This window comes from Oculina patagonica, chromosome 12 (assembly GCF_052425735.1).
Source record: "Oculina patagonica isolate OP01 chromosome 12, crgOcupat, whole genome shotgun sequence".
Taxonomy (NCBI): Eukaryota; Metazoa; Cnidaria; class Anthozoa; order Scleractinia; family Oculinidae; genus Oculina; species Oculina patagonica.
The window spans coordinates 9260179-9280011 of record NC_135769.1 but is presented as its reverse complement, the minus strand read 5'-3'; the positions used below and the strand labels follow the sequence as shown (position 1 = coordinate 9280011).

General features: G+C 38.3%; 1 protein-coding gene and 1 long non-coding RNA gene across 2 annotated transcripts; both read left to right on the top strand.

Annotated features, from left to right (window-relative positions):
* Positions 1-3513: 3513 nt before the first annotated feature.
* On the top strand, positions 3514-6218 carry LOC144633279 (zinc finger protein ZIC 3-like). Its single transcript, XM_078492127.1, has one exon. It carries the CDS (start codon positions 4135-4137, stop codon positions 5392-5394), a length of 1260 nt encoding a protein of 419 aa, XP_078348253.1. The 5' UTR covers positions 3514-4134; the 3' UTR covers positions 5395-6218.
* A 1259-nt stretch (positions 6219-7477) lies between these two features.
* On the top strand, positions 7478-13359 carry LOC144633347 (uncharacterized). Its single transcript, XR_013567044.1, has 2 exons — positions 7478-7761; positions 12739-13359. It is a non-coding gene; the product is annotated as an uncharacterized LOC144633347 (long non-coding RNA).
* The last annotated feature ends 6474 nt before the right edge of the window (positions 13360-19833 follow it).

Sequence of the window (19833 nt, the reverse complement as noted above, 5' to 3'; positions counted from 1 at the left end):
ATAATTAGTTTTAAATGGCTGCAAAGAAAACTGAGAATAGATATGAGTTATATAAATAAGGTTTTCCGCCCGCCCTCCCATGTAATAAGTGATGGGATTATCCCAGATAAGAGATCAATACTGTATAACTGCCCCACCCGCGTTGAACGTCAACAAATTAGAGCTTTCGATTGGCAAATCCAGCGTACATCACACTTTGACAGCGAAAGTTCAAAGGAATAACTGTTACTCTTGTGTCGAACTCTTAAAAGCTTTGTGTAGCGGCTAATGTATTTGCGTATAGAAAGATACTTTTCTGAGATGAGTCTTCTTCGCTTGTAATCATCGAGCATAGTTTAAAATAGACGTGTTTTCCATAATTATCAGTTAATTCCGGTTCTCTTGTTCACGCGCAAACTTAACTTATATGACTTCAGGTGTAAATTTTCAAATTTTATTTTTATAAAAACAGCCAGCGTATTTGGCCGCCGGCCTTACATATCTACAACCTCGTGTTGTTTTCGTTTCCACGGTTATAAAAATGCTTGAAAAGCACGAATTAAATTGCAGAACTAACCAGGTAAAAGAAGCAATTAATGAATCACGCGATATTAAAAGAATGAAATTGAATTATGATCTCTTAAAATTTACTGTAAGCCGTTGTCACGGTGTTAAATAGGTTTGTAACAGTCAGCGAGTGAATATCTCTCCCTTTGTCGATCTTAGTCGCACAATTCTAAGTTCCGTGACTGTGGTTTTGGATCTATTGAACAACAAGCTTTCTGATATAAGCTTCTAAGTGTAAACAAAATTTTGAACAATTGATTTAAAATCAAAATACTGTTTGACATGTTTGGTGTAAACAGCACGAGACAAGACGAAAACGCGAGAATTTATATTTATACTCACATTGTGTGTAATACGACGTATTCCGAATTTAATTTCCTCAGATATATTTTCTCCTGATTTAAAACTAAAATTTTATCTAATCTATCTGGCTCTTCATTTCCCTTCATTTCCACGTCAAGAATTGCAAATCAACCTCTGTAGAAAAGAAATAAAACTGGAGTTTCCACTTTTTGTTTTACATAAATCAAAGCAAATTGTGAGAGCCAATAAAAATTGCGCAAAATATGCCAAATTCCGGCTATTTTGGTAATGCTAACAAAAACAAGGGAAGAAGGAAAGCGACAAGCATCATAGATATCATTCTTTTTTTTCATCTTTATTTTTCATTGACGAGATAACTTTTCGCACTGCGGATAAAAAAAAAAACTGTTTGAAATTTTATCTCATAGGACTTTGCTTACAAAAAATAGAATGTAAAAGATTCCATCCTTGACCTTGTTCTGTTTATATTAACAGGAAACTTCGCGTTGGCCACGTTTCTTTTGTAAGGCATAATTAAAATATCTTCCAAATTTGCATCGCGACTTATTGAATCTGAGCGCGCACAGCTTGAAGCGTTCTCGCAAAAGACCCCATAGCGTGGTCGCGTTTGATCGACCTTCGATTTTGGAAAAAAACTGGCTGTATGCGTCTTAATAAGACAGCAGTTTACTCTCACGAAGATTCACTTGATATGTATATTTATCGCACATGGAAATTAGCGCCGGCCTCGAATGAAAGATTGATAAGCTGTTGTTGAAGTTTACCTTGGCTTGCGTTCGTGGCGAGCTTTTTGTTTTTCTTTGCTTGTCACGCAAAGTTTGGCCGACGGTATCAGTCAGTACCAACAACTCACGAAAGCACTCCACTTGTCGTGTCCAGAAGGTTAAGAGGATAAAATGAATTAACTACTACCTATAGCACAGCTTTCAATGCCCAAGAAGGCACTTATTGTTATTGTCTCGTGAAGATTGCTTTACAATCGTCTTAAGGGGCGTAGGGGACTAATTGTTTTGGACACTTCGACATAGGATTTAAGGGATTTACGTAAGTGGTAAAATGACCTTTGTCGAAAGGCGTCTTGACGCGTTAGGTGCTAATGTTGACGTGCTCCTTCCACTTTCCCTCCCTCCTATCATCAAAACAGCTAGTTTTCACAAGTTGAACAAATATCAGTTGCAGGGGGTCGTCGAACGCTTGGTCTTCAAATCGTCATCATTTTTTCAACGGTTGACCCCATTGTTGCAGTTAAAGAAAAAACTTTCATATTTTGTGTGTCCATTGCCAAAAAAGCTTACTTTAATTATATACCAAATCGTTGCTTGAACGATTTCGCGTTGTTTTTCTAGAAAGGTCTCCCAAGATCCGTATCGCGAGAGTTGTTTTGAACCACCGAAACGGTAAATAGGTAATGTCTATTGTTTTGTACATCGGAGGCAAGTCTGAATGGTCGGGGCAAACATTGTACAGCTGAAGATGAAGGAAATTTACGACAATTATTGATTACTTCAGCTATTGACGGATTTAGACTGAGTAGACCAGGTGATGAATAGAAGCTTTTTTTTGCCGCGACAAGTCTCACAATTTTTTTCGGCGATCGATGTGCCAAAAATACCCCAAAATCTCACTACGCGGTGGAGTGTAAGGGAAATACTTGAATGATATCGGATTAATTAAGTACACTCGAATCTGTCACTATCACGACTTAACTTCTGTTAGGGTAACAAATAGTTATGTTTGAAACGACAAGCGAACGATTGTCAACAGTACTTAGGTGTCGCCGCCAGGGTCGGCGTCAACAAAGAAACCGAACACAATGGTATCGCTTCCACGATAACTCAGCCGAATCAAGCTAACGATCGGTCCTGCTGAAGTTTGTTTGTCTTCAAACTGTCAACAAGGAGCAAGTCAACCGAGACATGTCAAAGTTAGTCAAATACAAGAATAGCGCTATTGTAGCTTAGATTTGCGCTAATAAATGTCACAAATCGCAGAAAATTCGCAAACAAACTTAACCTAGTGCCTTTTATCAATTTAGCTCAAGTGTGTGGTTAACCCAAGGAGATGGAAGAGCTACGCATCTTCCGCTCTTCAAGGCGATAACATCGCGTTGAAGGAGGGGCTTTTCAATTATAATCTCAAACGAGAAGTCGATGGTTTATGGGACTCAGTCCACTCAAGAACAACGTTTACAGTATGATCATCCAATTAAGATGAAACGAACGATAATTCCCACGACTCTCGACAACTTCTTGTGGCCACTTGCGTGCGTTATCGCGCGTGACCTGTTGACAGCACAAATAAACGGATCTGACAAAAGTTGATATTCTGTTTCACTTGTTTGTGACATGAAAAGAGAAGCCTATAACACTACCATTTATTTTATTAATAATGGCTTAGGTTGCCTTTACGTCCAATGAGGCTTCAGATCGATGAATGCTCTGTAGGGGGGAATTTGGTTCGTTTAACCGTCAAAATAGGCAATTAAAATTCTTTAGTTCGAGGTGGCATGTGCTTCCCTCCCCTTAATCAAACCGTCCTTATACGAATAGTAAATATTTGAAAATTACATGTCGGCACCTCGGGACAAATATTGACAATGCAAATTAATCCTATTTGAGTCGAGAAGGTGGCAAACAAAATGTCAAAGTGTGTGGGTTGACCGTTTTTCTGGTGCGATTGTCGGTGTTTGATGCGAAAATTTTTCCATTTGTTTCTCTAGATTGCAAATGAGATTGTTCGAATAAGACGACTGCTATTGAAACAATAACAATTGATTGGATTCGATAGGACGAACACATCGTAAAATATTTATCAACCAAAACACCCCGGGGGCGTTAACGCGATGATTGGATAACGAAATATCAACAACTTGCTAATGCCAATCAAAGACCGGTGTAGTTCAGTTACAATAGACCGAGATCTCACGCTGAGCTCCGAACACAGGCAAGTACAGATGCTTGGATGAACGGTGAGTCGACTTCAAAGGACATCACAACGACAGCAGCGTTCAAATCCCGCGCATTTTCAACAACTTAACCGCGCTACGCTGTGTGAGAGGTTTTGCGGAATGTTCGTGCACTTCCCAGTCGAACAGTTCGACTTGCTCAGCACGACACAGATGCTTATTTAGTTCCATGGGAGGATGACAAAACTGTGAATTAAACAAAGAGCCAACCCGATTGATTCATTTAAGTTTTCTGTCCGGTTTCTCACGCGATTATATTGTGGAGAAAGTGACCCGTCAGAGCCGTCAAGGACAAAAGAATGAGTACAGTGCAAGACACTTTCAGCGTTCCAAATGGTTCGCACTATCCTTTTACGCCAGCTCAAGGCGTGCGGTCCTCCGCTCGTCCGTCGACCCATGAGTTCCTATTCGCCGGGCCCGACAATTTCACAAGTTCTAGCGTCGCAGCTGTTCGCCCACCTAACAGCGGTATAAATCTAGCGTCTGACACGACTGGCGCTAGAGCAGGCAGTAATCAGCGACAGCACAACATGTTTGCCGGATCCGTAATACACCAGCTTCATCCAAGCCACTACAATAGCCTGCAAGAGCCACATCGAGAAGGACCCAATGGTTCACCTCACGGGTTTTATTCCGTCGCTCACGCTCATGATCCGCCCGGCTCTCACTATCAACAAACTGGCGCACCATTAGCCGGTCCTTACAGGTTTTCGGCCAAAGGGATGGCCGAGTATTACCCTCGAGACGACAAATTCGAGGCTCACCATTCGCAGTTTGCGAACCCTTTTGCTGCACCGCGCTACGAGTTCATGCAGCACCCGGGACTAGCCATGCCTGCAAGTTACCTGCGCCAACCTCTGAGTCATGTGGTGGTCTGTGAATGGATCGAACCGGGCAGCAAAGGAAAGCCTTGTGGGAGACAATTCTTTCGAATGCACGACGTTGTAGCTCATCTCTCTGAAGATCACGTTGGAGGACCGGAAAGCAGTTCTCACGTGTGCTTCTGGAAGGATTGCCCTCGTAATGGACTGCCCTTTAAGGCCAAGTACAAGCTTATCAACCATATTCGTGTACACACGGGAGAAAAGCCTTTCTCATGTCCGTTCCCTGGCTGTGGAAAGCTCTTTGCGAGGTCAGAAAACCTCAAGATTCACAAGCGAACGCACACTGGCGAAAAGCCGTTTATGTGCGAATATCCCGGCTGCGATCGACGCTTCGCAAACTCGAGCGATAGAAAGAAGCATTCGCACGTCCATACGTCCGATAAGCCGTACATCTGCAAAGTCGAGGGATGTAACAAGAGCTATACCCATCCAAGCTCCCTTCGAAAACACATGAAGCTTCATGCGAAGCCTTCAGAATCTCTTGGCTCGTCAAGCCCTCAAGATGAAAGCGTGTCTTCAGTGAGGACAACTTCGCCAGCTTTCCACACCGCTTCAACTTACCCGCCAATGTCCGAGTGGTTCAATCGCTTACCATCGACACAGAATCACGAGCACTATCATATGGAGAATGGCGCGAACATTGCTGCCGCTCAAGCGCCTTTGGCATCCTACTGACATCCAACCGAGGAAATAAAGACTCCGCTCTTTTAACATGGAGACCAGACAGAACAATTTAAATAGCCGTTTCAACCAAGTGCAAGCGGGTGACGTTTTCGTCACATCTATCCAGCAAACAATGTGTTGACTAGTCGCTGTGAAAAACTTGCGACATGAAAATTACTTTTAGGTGACCAGCCTTTAAACTTGCGGATGCTGAAACAGTGGCTTAAAAATTTTACACTGAACCTCGGAGATTCCATTTTGTATTTCGCAGTTGGCATAATTGTGATGTTTATGAACGATACGGTGAAATGTCACACAAAAGACGTACACAACATGCCGGCCAACTGAAGTTTTCAGTCCATCATGCTTTAAGTATCCGCAGAACATTCGGGTAAAAATTGCTGTTGGGCTTAGAATTGACAATTTGAAAGTTAAAGACAATTGATCATATGCGGAACTCTAAACCATGGGAAATTAGAGTCCGATTTCTCAGGCAGGAACAAAAAACAGTCGGGTCTATCCATCGCGTAAAAATAGAACGAGTTTTAGCTTACAGTATTTTCTTATTTATGTGAGAATATTTCCTGTTCTAAATCGGCACTGTAAATAGCATATTTAGGATTTGACATCATCTGGGATATTAAAGAGAAAACAGTAAAAGGGGAGGAATCTGTTTTAAGTGTCAATTTAGTCAATGTGTTTATTTCAGATCTCCTTATTCACAAAGTTTGTCCGTTCTGCAATGGCTTCTGCTGTTAACATGCAGACAGTTTAAATCAAAATGCCATCTTTTTATACCGAGAAGATCTGAATAAAACATTCGCTCTTTCTGGCAAGTTATTGTTCGTTTGTCAATAGTAAAGTTTCATAAACAACACTTTTTTTATTAAAATCCTTCTTGAAACTGCCGTGCACTTGGGGTTTTCAAGAAAGCTGCCAAAGTAGCTAAGCAGCCATTTCAACAGCACGCCATATAAAACTCAAAAACATTGTTCCCACGCAACGAAGTGCTTGTCTCAGAATTCAAACAGCACATTATACACTGGAAAGCGTGGAAATTGTGTGTTTTATTTATTTTTGTAATTAAATTCTTGGAAGAACGTTGATTACGTAAAGAAAACTGTTGTTAGGTTCTGTATAAGACGGAGACACGGAGATAGCAACAGACACCATTTGACCGAAATTCTCATCTTCTTAAGTCACCTCGAGACGGGAACTGTTAAAACACAGCACTTATCCGTTCAAAAAGGCAAAAACTACGGTGGTTTTTGCGAGCCGTGAGGGGAAGTTTCTCTCGTCCTATGTCAATCGGCATATATAATTAATTAATCCTTGTCACTCTTAAGATGCCAAGTACTCCCATCCTGTTGAAAATTGAGATTGAAATGGCCATGATTAGGCTATTTGTTTAGTTCTCGAAGACATCAAAATAAAACCAACAAAACAGCTCCGTTTCTTTTAGCCAATTACCTGTGTGGCCGCATCTCATGGCTTCTGGCTGGGATGTTTGTATCAGTTGAAAAGCCGGCATCTACAAAGGGTTTTCTTTATTATAGTGTTTTTAATCTCCATGATTTTTGCCTAGAGGCTGTTTCGAAGGTAACTAATGAATTCGAAAATTTTCATGTAGCTAGGCCGAGAGCGGCTCCGGACAAAGACCACAAGCACTGCAAAATTGCTAGGGCGATATCTATCTACAAAGGGAATCAATCGGTTTTACAAGTTCTTTTTCAACGAAGACAAAACTCAGCGAAACAATAGGCTTTTTAAAGGAGGGCTTAAAATAGTTCAGTATCTTATTGAGCGGTAATACCGCTCAATGCACTCGGAAACGCCAATGAACCGTATTACCGGCTTGTAAGGGTCGTTGGTCAAAGAAAAAAACCTCAACTAGTCAAAGACATCCTTTTCAACGAATATTTCAATAAAGGAGAGGAAATAGGTAAAAAAGGTTTTATCTTTTGGGGTTCAAACGCCGTGAAAGCTCGTGTGATGCAAACAGGGCAACCTAAACATGGCGTGATGTGGTCCAGCGCTGCTGGCCGTACACCGCGTCACGCTGGGACTTGAGCTTTATAAGACTAAATTCAGAACTGGTTTGCTTCCAACTGGTGTAAACTTGTGGGATCCCTGTTAGACTCTGTAAAAAAAGGTTTAATCATAGAAAACAACTGTATCGATCATGACTTAGGTTGTGTCCCTCGAGCGAAAAATTCGCATAACGGTCATGGTGGCACGGTCGCTACTGAGGTATAGGTAATAAGGTGTGCATCACGCGACGTGGTCTTGTGTACGGCTCAGGAAATAGAAAAAGAAGTGAGAGATGGTTTTATTAGCAAAAGCTGGAACCAATTTAATAATAACCACTGGAAAATGAAGGTAAAGTTTCGTTATTTCAGCAACAGATTAAAACTTGACATGCTTCATGATACATCAGTTATTTGAAATCATTCGGATGCATCTAGAGCATATGTAGCTTGTGGTTTAACACATCGACCGTGACAAAACCTTAAAAATATGTTTTGCTTGACTAGTAGAAGGAAGAAACAGTTTTTAAAATGTTGGCTAATCGGTTAAGTTAGTTTAAGTTTTGTAAAAATATAGTTCCATGTGGTTACTTTTGTCAGGCATTGATTTTATCAAGCTGTATTTGAGCCTGCTGGTGGTTTCGTGTGATCAGGGACCTCGTAGTCATCATCTGGTTTCAATATGGAAGAGAATTGTGAAAACTCTAGAATTTTATGTCTCCCAAGTGGAACAGGTTCATAACACACCGGAAGAACTCCCTTAGAGTCGTATTAAATGATACAAGCATTGCAAACCCGAAGCAAAACCGAGTCAGTTCAGCTGGCATAAATATGGGGTATTTGATGAACGCCAGTCGAGTCAATAAATGTTGTAATTGCATGGCTGTAGGATACCTTCCATAAGAAAGTCGCCATTTTTCTTTACTTTACGAATAATAGAAAGATAGTCTGTAGTCAATTTAGCAACAAGAAGCGAGAAATTACGTCGACTTGTCTACAGTGGTAGACCATTTCAACATGCAGCCATTTCTTCTTCGAAACCATCATCTTTTACAACTTGGCGAGAAGTTCGTATAAAAGGATTTTTCATCTCATATCAGAATAGAACGAGCAAGACATTTTAAAGATATATAATCGTTTACGATCGTTTCAAGTGGATAATTATAGGTTTCAACATTACCAAGTAAACAAAAGCTCAGCAAAGAACACTGATTTTTGCATTCAGTTCCTTTGATAAGAGTGTTGTTGACCACTCAAGCAGTTCATGTTCCAGATTGGCAAACTTTGCTACCACAAAACATCGCTGCAAATTTTCTTTACAGTCCACAAACTGTAAAAAGGGCTCTGACATAAATGGTTTGCCTTTGACATTCGGAAAAGGGAGGTCAATCCTACATTCAAACGAATGGGACAAGTGTAATGTCTATTGTTACACACATCATTTCTTCACCCAAATAGAAAATCAGTCTTTCCTCAGACCTTTTATAGCCGAAAGTTTTGGTCAGTGCAATGCTTAACATTATAATAAATCCGGCGGCTGAGCGGTACTCTTAGATGGCACTAGCAAAATGAAAGTTGCACACACAGCCAAAACATCCTGAATTTATAGACAGTCAAAACTCTACCAAAGCAAATTAGACACAGTTTACCCTCGAGCAGGCCATGACTTGTGGTTTGGATTTCGTTACCAACTACTAGGTTGAAAAAGTTTGAACTTGCTTACTGAAAGATTGCCGGAAACACTGATATATTTATATTTCTAACACACTGTAAAGGAATCCTTAGTTTAACATGATGTTATAATTATGTCTACCACCATGTTCTACCACAGGCACTGAACACACCGGTGGGCAAAGTGTCATGCAACCGTTGTTATACTCTACTGTAGCATTGTCACAAGAGGTACTAAAAGCAAACCCTGGTTCTAGTTCATGCAACCCTTGCTGAGCCAAAAATATAGTTTGGTTTCATGGAAATTGTTCATTTTTTTCTCTTGCCAATTGTCAAGTCGAAGGATAATTGAAGGATGAGTTGCACGAAATCGTTATAAGCTTGAGCTAGTGTGCTTCAACCTTAAAAGTCATTTTTTTTTTCATTCTTGAAGCTCTGTAAGTCGTTGTACATACTAAAACATTTGATCTATTTTGGCTAGTGCAGAGCCATTAAGGAGAGTGAAGAAAATAAACTCTAATTAAAGGATCAGGTTTGAAATGGACTGTGTTGAAAAGTGTTTGCTGCGGACAAAAGCTGAGGAACACCACCAGAGTAATTGCATAAGAAGAAAGAAGCCTCCGCCGAGTCTTTCCCTAACTGAAAAGCGATATTAAAGGTTAAAACGGCAATAATCTGTTTATTGAAGTAAATCTCAGGACGCCATTTTCACTTCAAAATTTAAATATGAATGTAGGTGGCGATGTCATTGTATCAAGTTTTCTTTTTATATTTTTTTTTACTGCGTCATTTAAAGATAGCTATCATGTTTCATTTCAGGTTTCTCGTTTTTGGTATGTATACAGGTATAAAATTTTACCATTTTGGAGTAGGCTGTTGCTTGTTTTGTGAGTTGTTTCTTTTTTCGCGAGTGACGCCCCGTTGTGTTTTGAACCGGTTGCCCCGGCATACCGTAAACCTTTTGTCTTCGGATCACGGAATGGTAAAGACCTTTTTTAATTCTTGTCCTACAGTCATGTAAGAAAAAAATTCCTTTCATTTTGTCCCCGGAGGCGAAAATGAAAGATCACTAAGTAAAGAAATGATCGAAAGACGTTTCTCGCTCTGTTTGTGCCTCCAGATGCGTTTTCGTGACAAACATGGCGCCCCAACTGTTTTCTTTTGAAGCCGGTAAAGATACCAACGGGTTCTTCTATTTTATTTTCCCTAAATACACCTCTAAATTAATTTTTATTTGAAAATTCTTAAGTTAAGCCTCGACGTTGCTTATCTGTGAAGGTCAATTGCAGTAATATTTCGCAGTTTCCGGCTCTCGATTGTATCACAAATTTGTTTTTACGTACTTTGTTCATTGAATGACGCAACTCGCGATAAAATATTGAGTTCGTTTTTCCTTTTTTTTAAAATAAAATTATTTGTCTCGTATTGAGGCTTCTCTGCTTTAAGTCAGTGGGCAAAGAGGACTTTAGGCTAAGTTTTAAAGAAAGAGGTATAGCAAAACATCTACATATAAAAGCAAAACTGAGATTTGCTCAAGTACTGGTGCAAGGGATGTGTACAGCTGTTCGTCTTTACATTATTGAATAAGTGCTTAAGATTTTCATCCTTTCTCCGTGTGAAAGAAGACAAATTCTTACAGCCATCGTTTGTAAACGTTTTAATTCTGATGGGTACAATTGTGATTCCGATTTGCTTTAGCCTTTTAGAGTCAGTAGACAACTTGGGCGTAGTGTAAAAATAACTAATAAAATCACAATTTCCAAATGATTTCACCTCTAAAAAGTTCTGCTGTTTAATGGTTTTTCAGTGTCACTTTTCAGTCTGTATACCTTTGCAAGCGATCGTTTTTCCTTCACTCCAAAATGGACGCGGCAACACCCAGTAGAATTTAACCAAATTCTGACAAATAAGGATTCTACAAATAATAAAACCTGCTGGAATTGCTGCTGTCAATGCAATGTTAAGTTCGTGTAAGCATCTCTCAGACAAATTAGACGTTACTCCAACATAGTTTGACATATAGAAAATGTACTCCTTGAAATATTTTAGACATCTTCCTCTTCATTCATATTTAGAGCGGAAAATGAATCGCTTTTGAGAAATGAGAAAACTGAGAGCTGTAGAAGCTTATAATCACCATGATGTAGCAATCGCCCGATACTTAAAAGCATAACAGCGAACATACACAAATTTAAGAAAACATAGTTCTGTTGCTGACTATTTGGAAAAAAGGAAGTATCATTTTTGGGCGTCTTTTTAAGATTTTATCGAAGTCTTAGTAGATGTTTAATCATGATCAACGCAGGAGTTCTTGTGAAAGGCGGGAAAGTTTTGACTTTCCTTATAACACAGACACGTACTCCCCTGAAATTAACCCTTAAGCTACTTAATATACAAAACATAATTGGAACGAAAGGCATCGAGGAATAACCCGAGCACATTTGACTAAGAACATTAATTTCACGTTCAAAGGATCAGAGATAATCGGGTACATTTAGAGCCTCTGAAATCCACATTTCTACCGGACAATTTGCTACTTTCAACAAACAAAAACACATAAAAAATCAGTGAACTGAGTTCCTATTTATAAGTCGTCGCTCTCATGCTTGACCGATACTGGTAAAGCAGACAGCAAAACTCTAATTTTGTAGCTATTGCTGAAAAACTGACAACTATTATTTCCCGTGGTGTTCTAGACAGACGATGCCGAGAGACACCAGTCCCTGAGTAAACACGACCGTGATATTTTCCTTTGATACGAACCCAAACAACCAACCGTTAGTTCCGCTATTACAAAACGAAACTTACATGTAGGTTATTTAAATTACATATCTTTTCGTTTTTGTGTTTACTATTTCTCATCGTATAGATACGGCATTCTTTCTCTGTGCTGTGCAAACGGTTTTATGGTAGCAGGGTACAAATCCCATTCAAGCAACTCGAATAGAAGAATTCAAAGTTCAGAATTTCAACAGATAATTTAAGAATTCTTCGAAGAGATCCATAGAAAATACCATTATGCGGATGGAAACTGAATCAAATCAAATCTACTTCCTCCCAATTTTGACTTAACCCATTTTCGTTTTAAGCACCTCATGTCTTGGCTTTAGAACAGATCTCAATGTTTTTAGTCTTCACTATTCTTGGTTTCTCACAGTGGGTTACATTAACCCCTTTTCACCAAGTACTTTTTTTTTGGATTTTTTTTAGCAATGTACTTAACCCATTCTCTTAAAATAGCGTATCTAAATTTTATGGTAACTGGAAACGACTTTAATCATCATTTTAAATTGTGAACTTTGTGATTAAATGTAGCAAGTTATGCTGGTGGTGTATTTATCAATACCTGTTGAAAACTTCCGACATAAACAAATTCACATTTAAAGGAAAACTCTTATAGCATTGACACAAAATGAAAAATCTCTAGTTCCGGCAAATTAAATGGAATTGAAGCGAAAATTTAAAGGCGAAAATAAAAGCTTAGGAATTCAATTTTTTGTCGTTTTTTTTTTTAAATTTATGTGAATTACAGATATATAGTCGTGAAAAACGCAAAACCAACTTGAAAGCTTTTCTCCTACTTGTAATAGTAAATATGTTTAAAATGAACTTATAAGGAACAAAATTTGATGTATGTTATGTTTTATTTCTCCTATAGAACTGCTTCTGAAAGCTTCAGATGGACTAGACACCAAGGTTGCACAAGCTTTCTTCTACCGAAGATGTAAAGCTGACAAATCAAGTTACCACTTCTGATAGAAAACGTTCAAATCATCGCACAAAGCGGTGAAGACATTGTGACCGATTTGCTCAAAAGCTTTTTTAAACGTTCTCCTTCATTTGAAAAGGTTTTATAATGTTCCCCTACCAGCTAAACACTTTCAAATTAAACGATGTTAGATCCTACACGAAACTTCAGGTTTTTCCCCTCGGGCGACTGTAGGTAACTATCAAATAATGAGTCCCAAAGAATAATATTTCCTTAGACGTTTGATGATTTCCTTTATAAGAAATATTAAAAGATGACATAAATTCATGATTTAACTCGAAATAAGAATCTTACTATTCTTCAAGGGTTCGACAAACGTTTTACGCTGGGGTTAGCTACATCCAATTCCAGAACTTCAAGTCTGAGACAAATTTCAGAATTTTACTTTTTTTCGAAACAGGCGGATTATGAAGGAGTTAAATAACGTTCATCACGACTAGACAAATTACTGACAGATTGAATAGAATTTGTAATGTAGTAACACAGTTAAATAAAAATGGCATAAAACAGGTCGCGTCAACCTGCTACAATCATTCTTGACAAAATCTAAGCAAACGAATCTAAATTAACATGGTATGGTAAGTTTTACGTCCGGTTTAACTTTTAACAAGGAGATTTTCACTCGGTTTAACACTTTCTGCCTTTGAAGGAAACCTATCCTTGTGTATCCTTGTTCAATTCTCCTGCCTAGATTTTTATATTACAAAGCACATCTTGTTGAAATTAAACTCCATCCTAAAATTATGACAGTTATTAAAACTGCTTGCATCTTAATATCAATAGGTGCTTACTATTGCTTTAACATAGTGTTTTGCATGTGCGTAGATCTTCTCTACTCTCAAAAATCACGGATTTGGTGAAAGACTCACCAGTTATTTCATTATTTTCTTTATTTGTCGCGAATGACTTTCTCTCTAAGTAATAAAATGATTTTGTTTTCAATTTTAAAGTCATTTTAAATGAGACCAATCTAAAGTAGTCAGTGATCGACAAAATTTTGTCGAATCGAATATGCCTGGTTCTGATGTTTTGCTTGTTGAAAGAAAAAAGCTTCTTGGCGCCACACCCGTTCATAAAAATTCGGTGCTACATTATTTCAAAACACAGGTAAAAGGAATAATTTCATTTAATTTTCCTTGGCAGACTTCCGATTTCAATAAATATTTTTAATCGAAGTTTAGTATTTTGCTGTGGCAATATATTTTTAAGATAACACCCTTAAAGAAATAGGCGGAGAGTTTCACGGTATCGACAAAACAAAATTTGCACTAAACAATTATCGCTGTTTAACAATGATTACAAGCATCTTGTCAGTAACTTTAATAAAAATGTTTTGCTATCGACAAACAAGGACGCGTATATTCAATAGCGTACTTTTCCCTAAAGAGAATTTTATTTCGAACATAAGGCATAAGACAAGAAGTCCCCTACGGATTTCATTTCATTTCAACTTCGCAATTCTTAAGAAGAAGGCAAAAATAAACTGTCCCGCAGCGAGAGGCTTTCAATCATTCTAAGCTGGCTACCACGTGTTTTTAGCTCAAAGAAACGAACCAGCAAAGGTAATAAATGTCTGCCTAAGAAAAAAAATCAAATACGAAATTCAATTAATTTCAACAGCACGGAAAACAAGACAACGGTACAGATTTTGTTGGCGATTTAGCCTCACTCTCGTAGTTTCCTTATTAAAATCTTTTCATGTAACACCTGCTTATTTCACGTCTTTTGAAAACGATAAGTTTTATTCACATTTCCTTGCACGAGTTTCACTTCAGCTTATGCAAAAATCAATCATGTACTCTTTACTTTCAATAAACGCATTTTCTTTCTAGTTTTGTGTTTCATGCGGTATATACATAGTTTACTTATTAGAAATGCAGACAGTTCCCTCAAAGATTTTTTCAGTCAGTAAATAAGGTATAATTTGGGCAAGCAGCCACTTATTTGTTAAGCTGCATCAGATGAAATACTATTTCCGTGAAAGGATTAACAAACTACGCCCCAGCAAACAGAACAAATAATCACTTCCTCTTCGCCATTACAATTAAAAACTAATAAAGTTTTTGCTCTGAAAATGACTGATTGTTAAACCTATGCTTACCTCGAACGCTCACGCCTTCAAACGACAACCGAAACGAAAATCCCTCGTGCTCCGACCGTTTTTTTTTTCACTACCCTCGCCGGAAAAGCTCTCCGGTCGAGAGCTACCGGCAACTAGCGAAGCGTCTAACAATTCAATCCCTTTATTTTCAGTTCAGTTTCTGTGGGAGGGAATGTTTTCCAATTCGTTTCAACACGTTGAATTTTGCCTCATATGGTGTGTGAGCAGAGTGTGTCTTAATACTCGGCGGTACCTGCCATTTAACCCTAGATGCGGGCAGTTGATATCGTACGAACATCTTTAATATTTCACTGCCTGCAATTTCCCGTTGATTTTTCTCACTGATGGGGTAAATATACCGTCCTCTTGCCGCTGCATTTGTATTTTCTTCCTTTGCGTTTATCAGCAAACACGCTTCTTCGCTGCAAGACATTTCTATTGAATTCTTTGAAAAAGAAAAGAGCTTGAAACAGTGCGACTTATCTAGGCATGGATGTATTTAACCAATAATTGTCTTATAGTTTCTTTTGACTAAGCCAAGCATGGAGGGTTTTTATATTTTACTGGCCCTTCTCGTCGCTGAGATTTTAAAAATTTAAGCAATCGGCTCTGTAGAGGAAAAGGAAGTAGCATTCACAGAATTAGCGCAACCAGATCAACAGACACTCTGTAATGGCACAACGCAAGAACGCTGAGCCCATCAAGGACCTATGAATCTTTATTTTGAGCTCTGCATCACTCGTAATGTAACTTAGAATCACCAAGTTGCAACTAGAAAACGTTTGAGTATTTACACAGGTTATTGGTTATATATTGTGGATAACACGCGCAAGTAACAAAAATATGGTTGTTTATATATTATTCCGGCGCCAAAAGGAGAAGTTTGAGCCCTGATCGATGTAAAGACTTGTCTCTCGTGTACGCCATCCTTTTTTTACTCCAACAAACGCCTGAACTATATTTTATTGATACGGAGCCTGGTGAAATAGAAACTTGAGAACGCGAAAAGTAATTACAAGAATACTCATTTATTACCGAAGACACATTAAAACACAGTGATAAAATGTTTGTAAATTCTAGCAATAATAGCGCAAGTAATCGTTTTATCGTTTTAGTTTTCGTGTTCTAAAGAAGAACAATTTTACACAAGTAAATCATTCAAAGTCTTCAAGAGAAAAATAAAATTTTGGGTTTGCGTGCGACTACAGTTCACACTAAGCAAAACAATTGTGAATTTTTCCATCTATTTCAAATTATTCTGATCCAACACACCACAGAAAAGATATGATCTACAAACACAAAATATGCAGCTTTAACCATCGTTATTTTACAAAACAAAATGTAAAAACACACTTTTCGCACATACATAACTTGGCGACAAATTTGCGCTTCAAAGAATTTGGAGTAGATTTATTTATAAACATCACGAAAACATAAACGTACAAATATTTTTTCCATGAAAAGACACAATCATGGGATGATTACATGCTTATTATAATATACAGGAGGTAGATGAAGAATGCTAGAACTGGACGGTCATGTTTTAAGAATAAAAAATAATTATTTGACTTTTTTTTCGTGTTTTTCAGCCAAATTTAGATTCACAGAGAACTGTGTGGCCGTACATTGCTGATAAGAACAATGGACACCCCTAGCTCAGAACGGAAGAGATCAAAACTTTTAACCTCCACGAAGCTTTTGAATTAATAACAATTACCACATGGAATCGACCACAGCTGGCGACGATTGAAAAAGAAGAGATTTGGATTGGTAGATTAGCTCAAACATCCATGCACTGTGTTTGAAATAGGAAGCTTTTAATAATATCGCATTAAATTGTGCTTTGGTGTAAATATTTGCTTCATACTTGTTTCTTTTTGACTAAAATAAAATAGTGGAAAATTCATTACGCATTCTTCTAGATCTTGAAATTGAGATATGCCAAATATACATGTTTTAGTTCGATTTCTTTTGATATCATTCGCCGCCGAGGAACAACTCTGATTCGTATTAGTGCAGTGCACAATCAAAACGAAGAGCATTGAATTTGACAGCTTTTTTTAGAAGGAATTGAAAAATGGTAACAATTACGATAATGGCAATCAGGGTAACCTGTAGTAGAGTGGGTAACACTTAGTTGATTATTAACTGAAAGTTGATAAAGGTAAATATACTGCCGTAGCGAATTCCCCCGCGGTCACTGGGTTGTGCTCTTGGGCAAGACAATTTACTTTCGTAGTACCTCTCTCCTCCCAGGTGTATAAATGGGTATGGGCAAAATAATGCCCGGGGGTACCCTGCGATGAACAGGGAGGGGGAGGTAGAAATATTTCTTGGCGCTTAATGCTATCGAAACTGGAAAACGGTCCGGCAGTATGGGGGACTTGGCTCGAAGCTTCCCTTTTACCTTTATTGGGTATAAACAATGTGCTTTTTCTCCTAAACGAGCAAGGGTCCACCAGGTTTTATTTCAAAATTTAAGTTCCTATAAGATAAAGATTCACTAGGCAAAATTAAAAAAAAATAGGCAAAAATCTCAGTGCAGGTTCTATTTCGGTTGAATGACCTTAAAAGAGCTATGCATGATATATTTTTGTGACTTATGAAATTAATTTTGATTCGACGAAAACTTTACAAACAAAACAATAACAATAAATAACAAAAAGACACTACTTTTACAAGGACGAGAAAAGAAACAAAAACAAGCAAGGATGATTACAAATGAGAACAAATAACAAACTTGAAAAAAAAAAAAAATGGCCAATTTTTGTAACATCTGTCGACCGCGACGTAGCTCCTCAAATAGCAGATAACCAAACAGTACAGAACATAATATCCCAAAGTCTAAGAAACGAAAAAATAAAGGTGATTTAATTGCAGTGAAATAACAAAAAAATCAATAAAAATGGGCATCAATAAAAATTGCAATAGATGAAACACATCCAACAGTACAACAGAGAGATGCGCATTACTGTATCATCACCAAACAGTACATCAAAGAGATGTGCATTGCTGTATTATCACCAAACAGTACAACAAAGAGCCGAGCATTGCCGTATCATCACCCAACAGTACACCAATGACATGCGCATTGATGTCTCATTACCAAAGTACAACAAAGAGATGCGCATTGATGTCTCATCACCAAAGTAAAACAAAGAGATGCGCATTTCTGTATTATCACCAAACAGTACAACAAAGAGCCGAGCATTGCCGTATCATCACCCAACAGTACACCAATGACATGCGCATTGATGTCTCATCACCAAATTACAACAAAGAGATGCGAATTGATGTCTCATCACCCAACAGTACAACAAAGAGATGCGCATTGATGTATCATCACCCAACAGTACAACAACGAGATGCGCATTGATGTCTCATCACCCAACAGTACAACAAAGAGATATGCATTGATGTCTTATCACCCAACAGTACAACAAGGAGATGCGCATTGATTTATCATCACCCCACTTTACAACAAAGAGATGCGCATTGCTGTATCATCACCCACCAGTACAACAAAGAGATGCGCATTTCTGTTTCATCACCCAACAGTACAACAAAGATATGCGCATTAATGTATCATCACCCAACAGTACAACAAAGAGATGCGCCTTGCTGTATCCTCTCCCAACAGTACAACAATGAGATTTGCATTGCTATATCATCCCCAAACAGTACAACAAAGATGTGCGCACTGCTGTATCATCACCCAACAGTACAATAAAGAGATATACATTGCTGTATCATCCCCAAAAGTACAACAAAGAGATGTGCATTGCTGTATCATCACCCAACAGTACAACAAAGATATGCGCATTAATGTATCATCACCCAACAGTACAACAAAGATATGTGCATTGCTGTATCATCACCCAACAGTACAACAAAGATATGTGCATTGCTGTATCATCACCCAACAGTACAACAAAGAGATGCGCATTGATGTATCATCACCCAACAGTACAACAACGAGATGCGCATTGATGTCTCATCACCCAACAGTACAACAAAGAGATATGCATTGATGTCTTATCACCCAACAGTACAACAAGGAGATGCGCATTGATTTATCATCACCCCACTTTACAACAAAGAGATGCGCATTGCTGTATCATCACCCACCAGTACAACAAAGAGATGCGCATTTCTGTTTCATCACCCAACAGTACAACAAAGATATGCGCATTAATGTATCATCACCCAACAGTACAACAAAGAGATGCGCCTTGCTGTATCCTCTCCCAACAGTACAACAATGAGATTTGCATTGCTATATCATCCCCAAACAGTACAACAAAGATGTGCGCACTGCTGTATCATCACCCAACAGTACAATAAAGAGATATACATTGCTGTATCATCCCCAAAAGTACAACAAAGAGATGTGCATTGCTGTATCATCACCCAACAGTACAACAAAGATATGCGCATTAATGTATCATCACCCAACAGTACAACAAAGATATGTGCATTGCTGTATCATCACCCAACAGTACAACAAAGATATGTGCATTGCTGTATCATCACCCAACAGTACAACAAAGATATGTGCATTGCTGTATCATCACCCAACAGTACAACAAAGATATGTGCATTGCTGTATCCTCTCCCAACAGTACAACAATGAGATTTGCATTGCTGTATCATCACCCAACAGTACAATAAAGAGATATACATTGCTGTATCATCCCCAAAAGTACAACAAAGAGATGTGCATTGCTGTATCATCACCCAACAGTACAAGAAAGAGATTTGCACTGCTGTATCATCACTCAACAGTACAACAAAGAGATGTACATTGTTGTATCATCACCAAACAGTACAACAGAGAGATGTGCATTGCTGTATCATCACCTAACAGTATAAAAAAGAGATGC

Coding starts and splice junctions, on each gene's coding strand:
- LOC144633279 (XM_078492127.1), top strand. CDS start 4,135: ATGAGTACAGTGCAAGACACTTTCAGCGTTCCAAATGGTTCGCACTAT.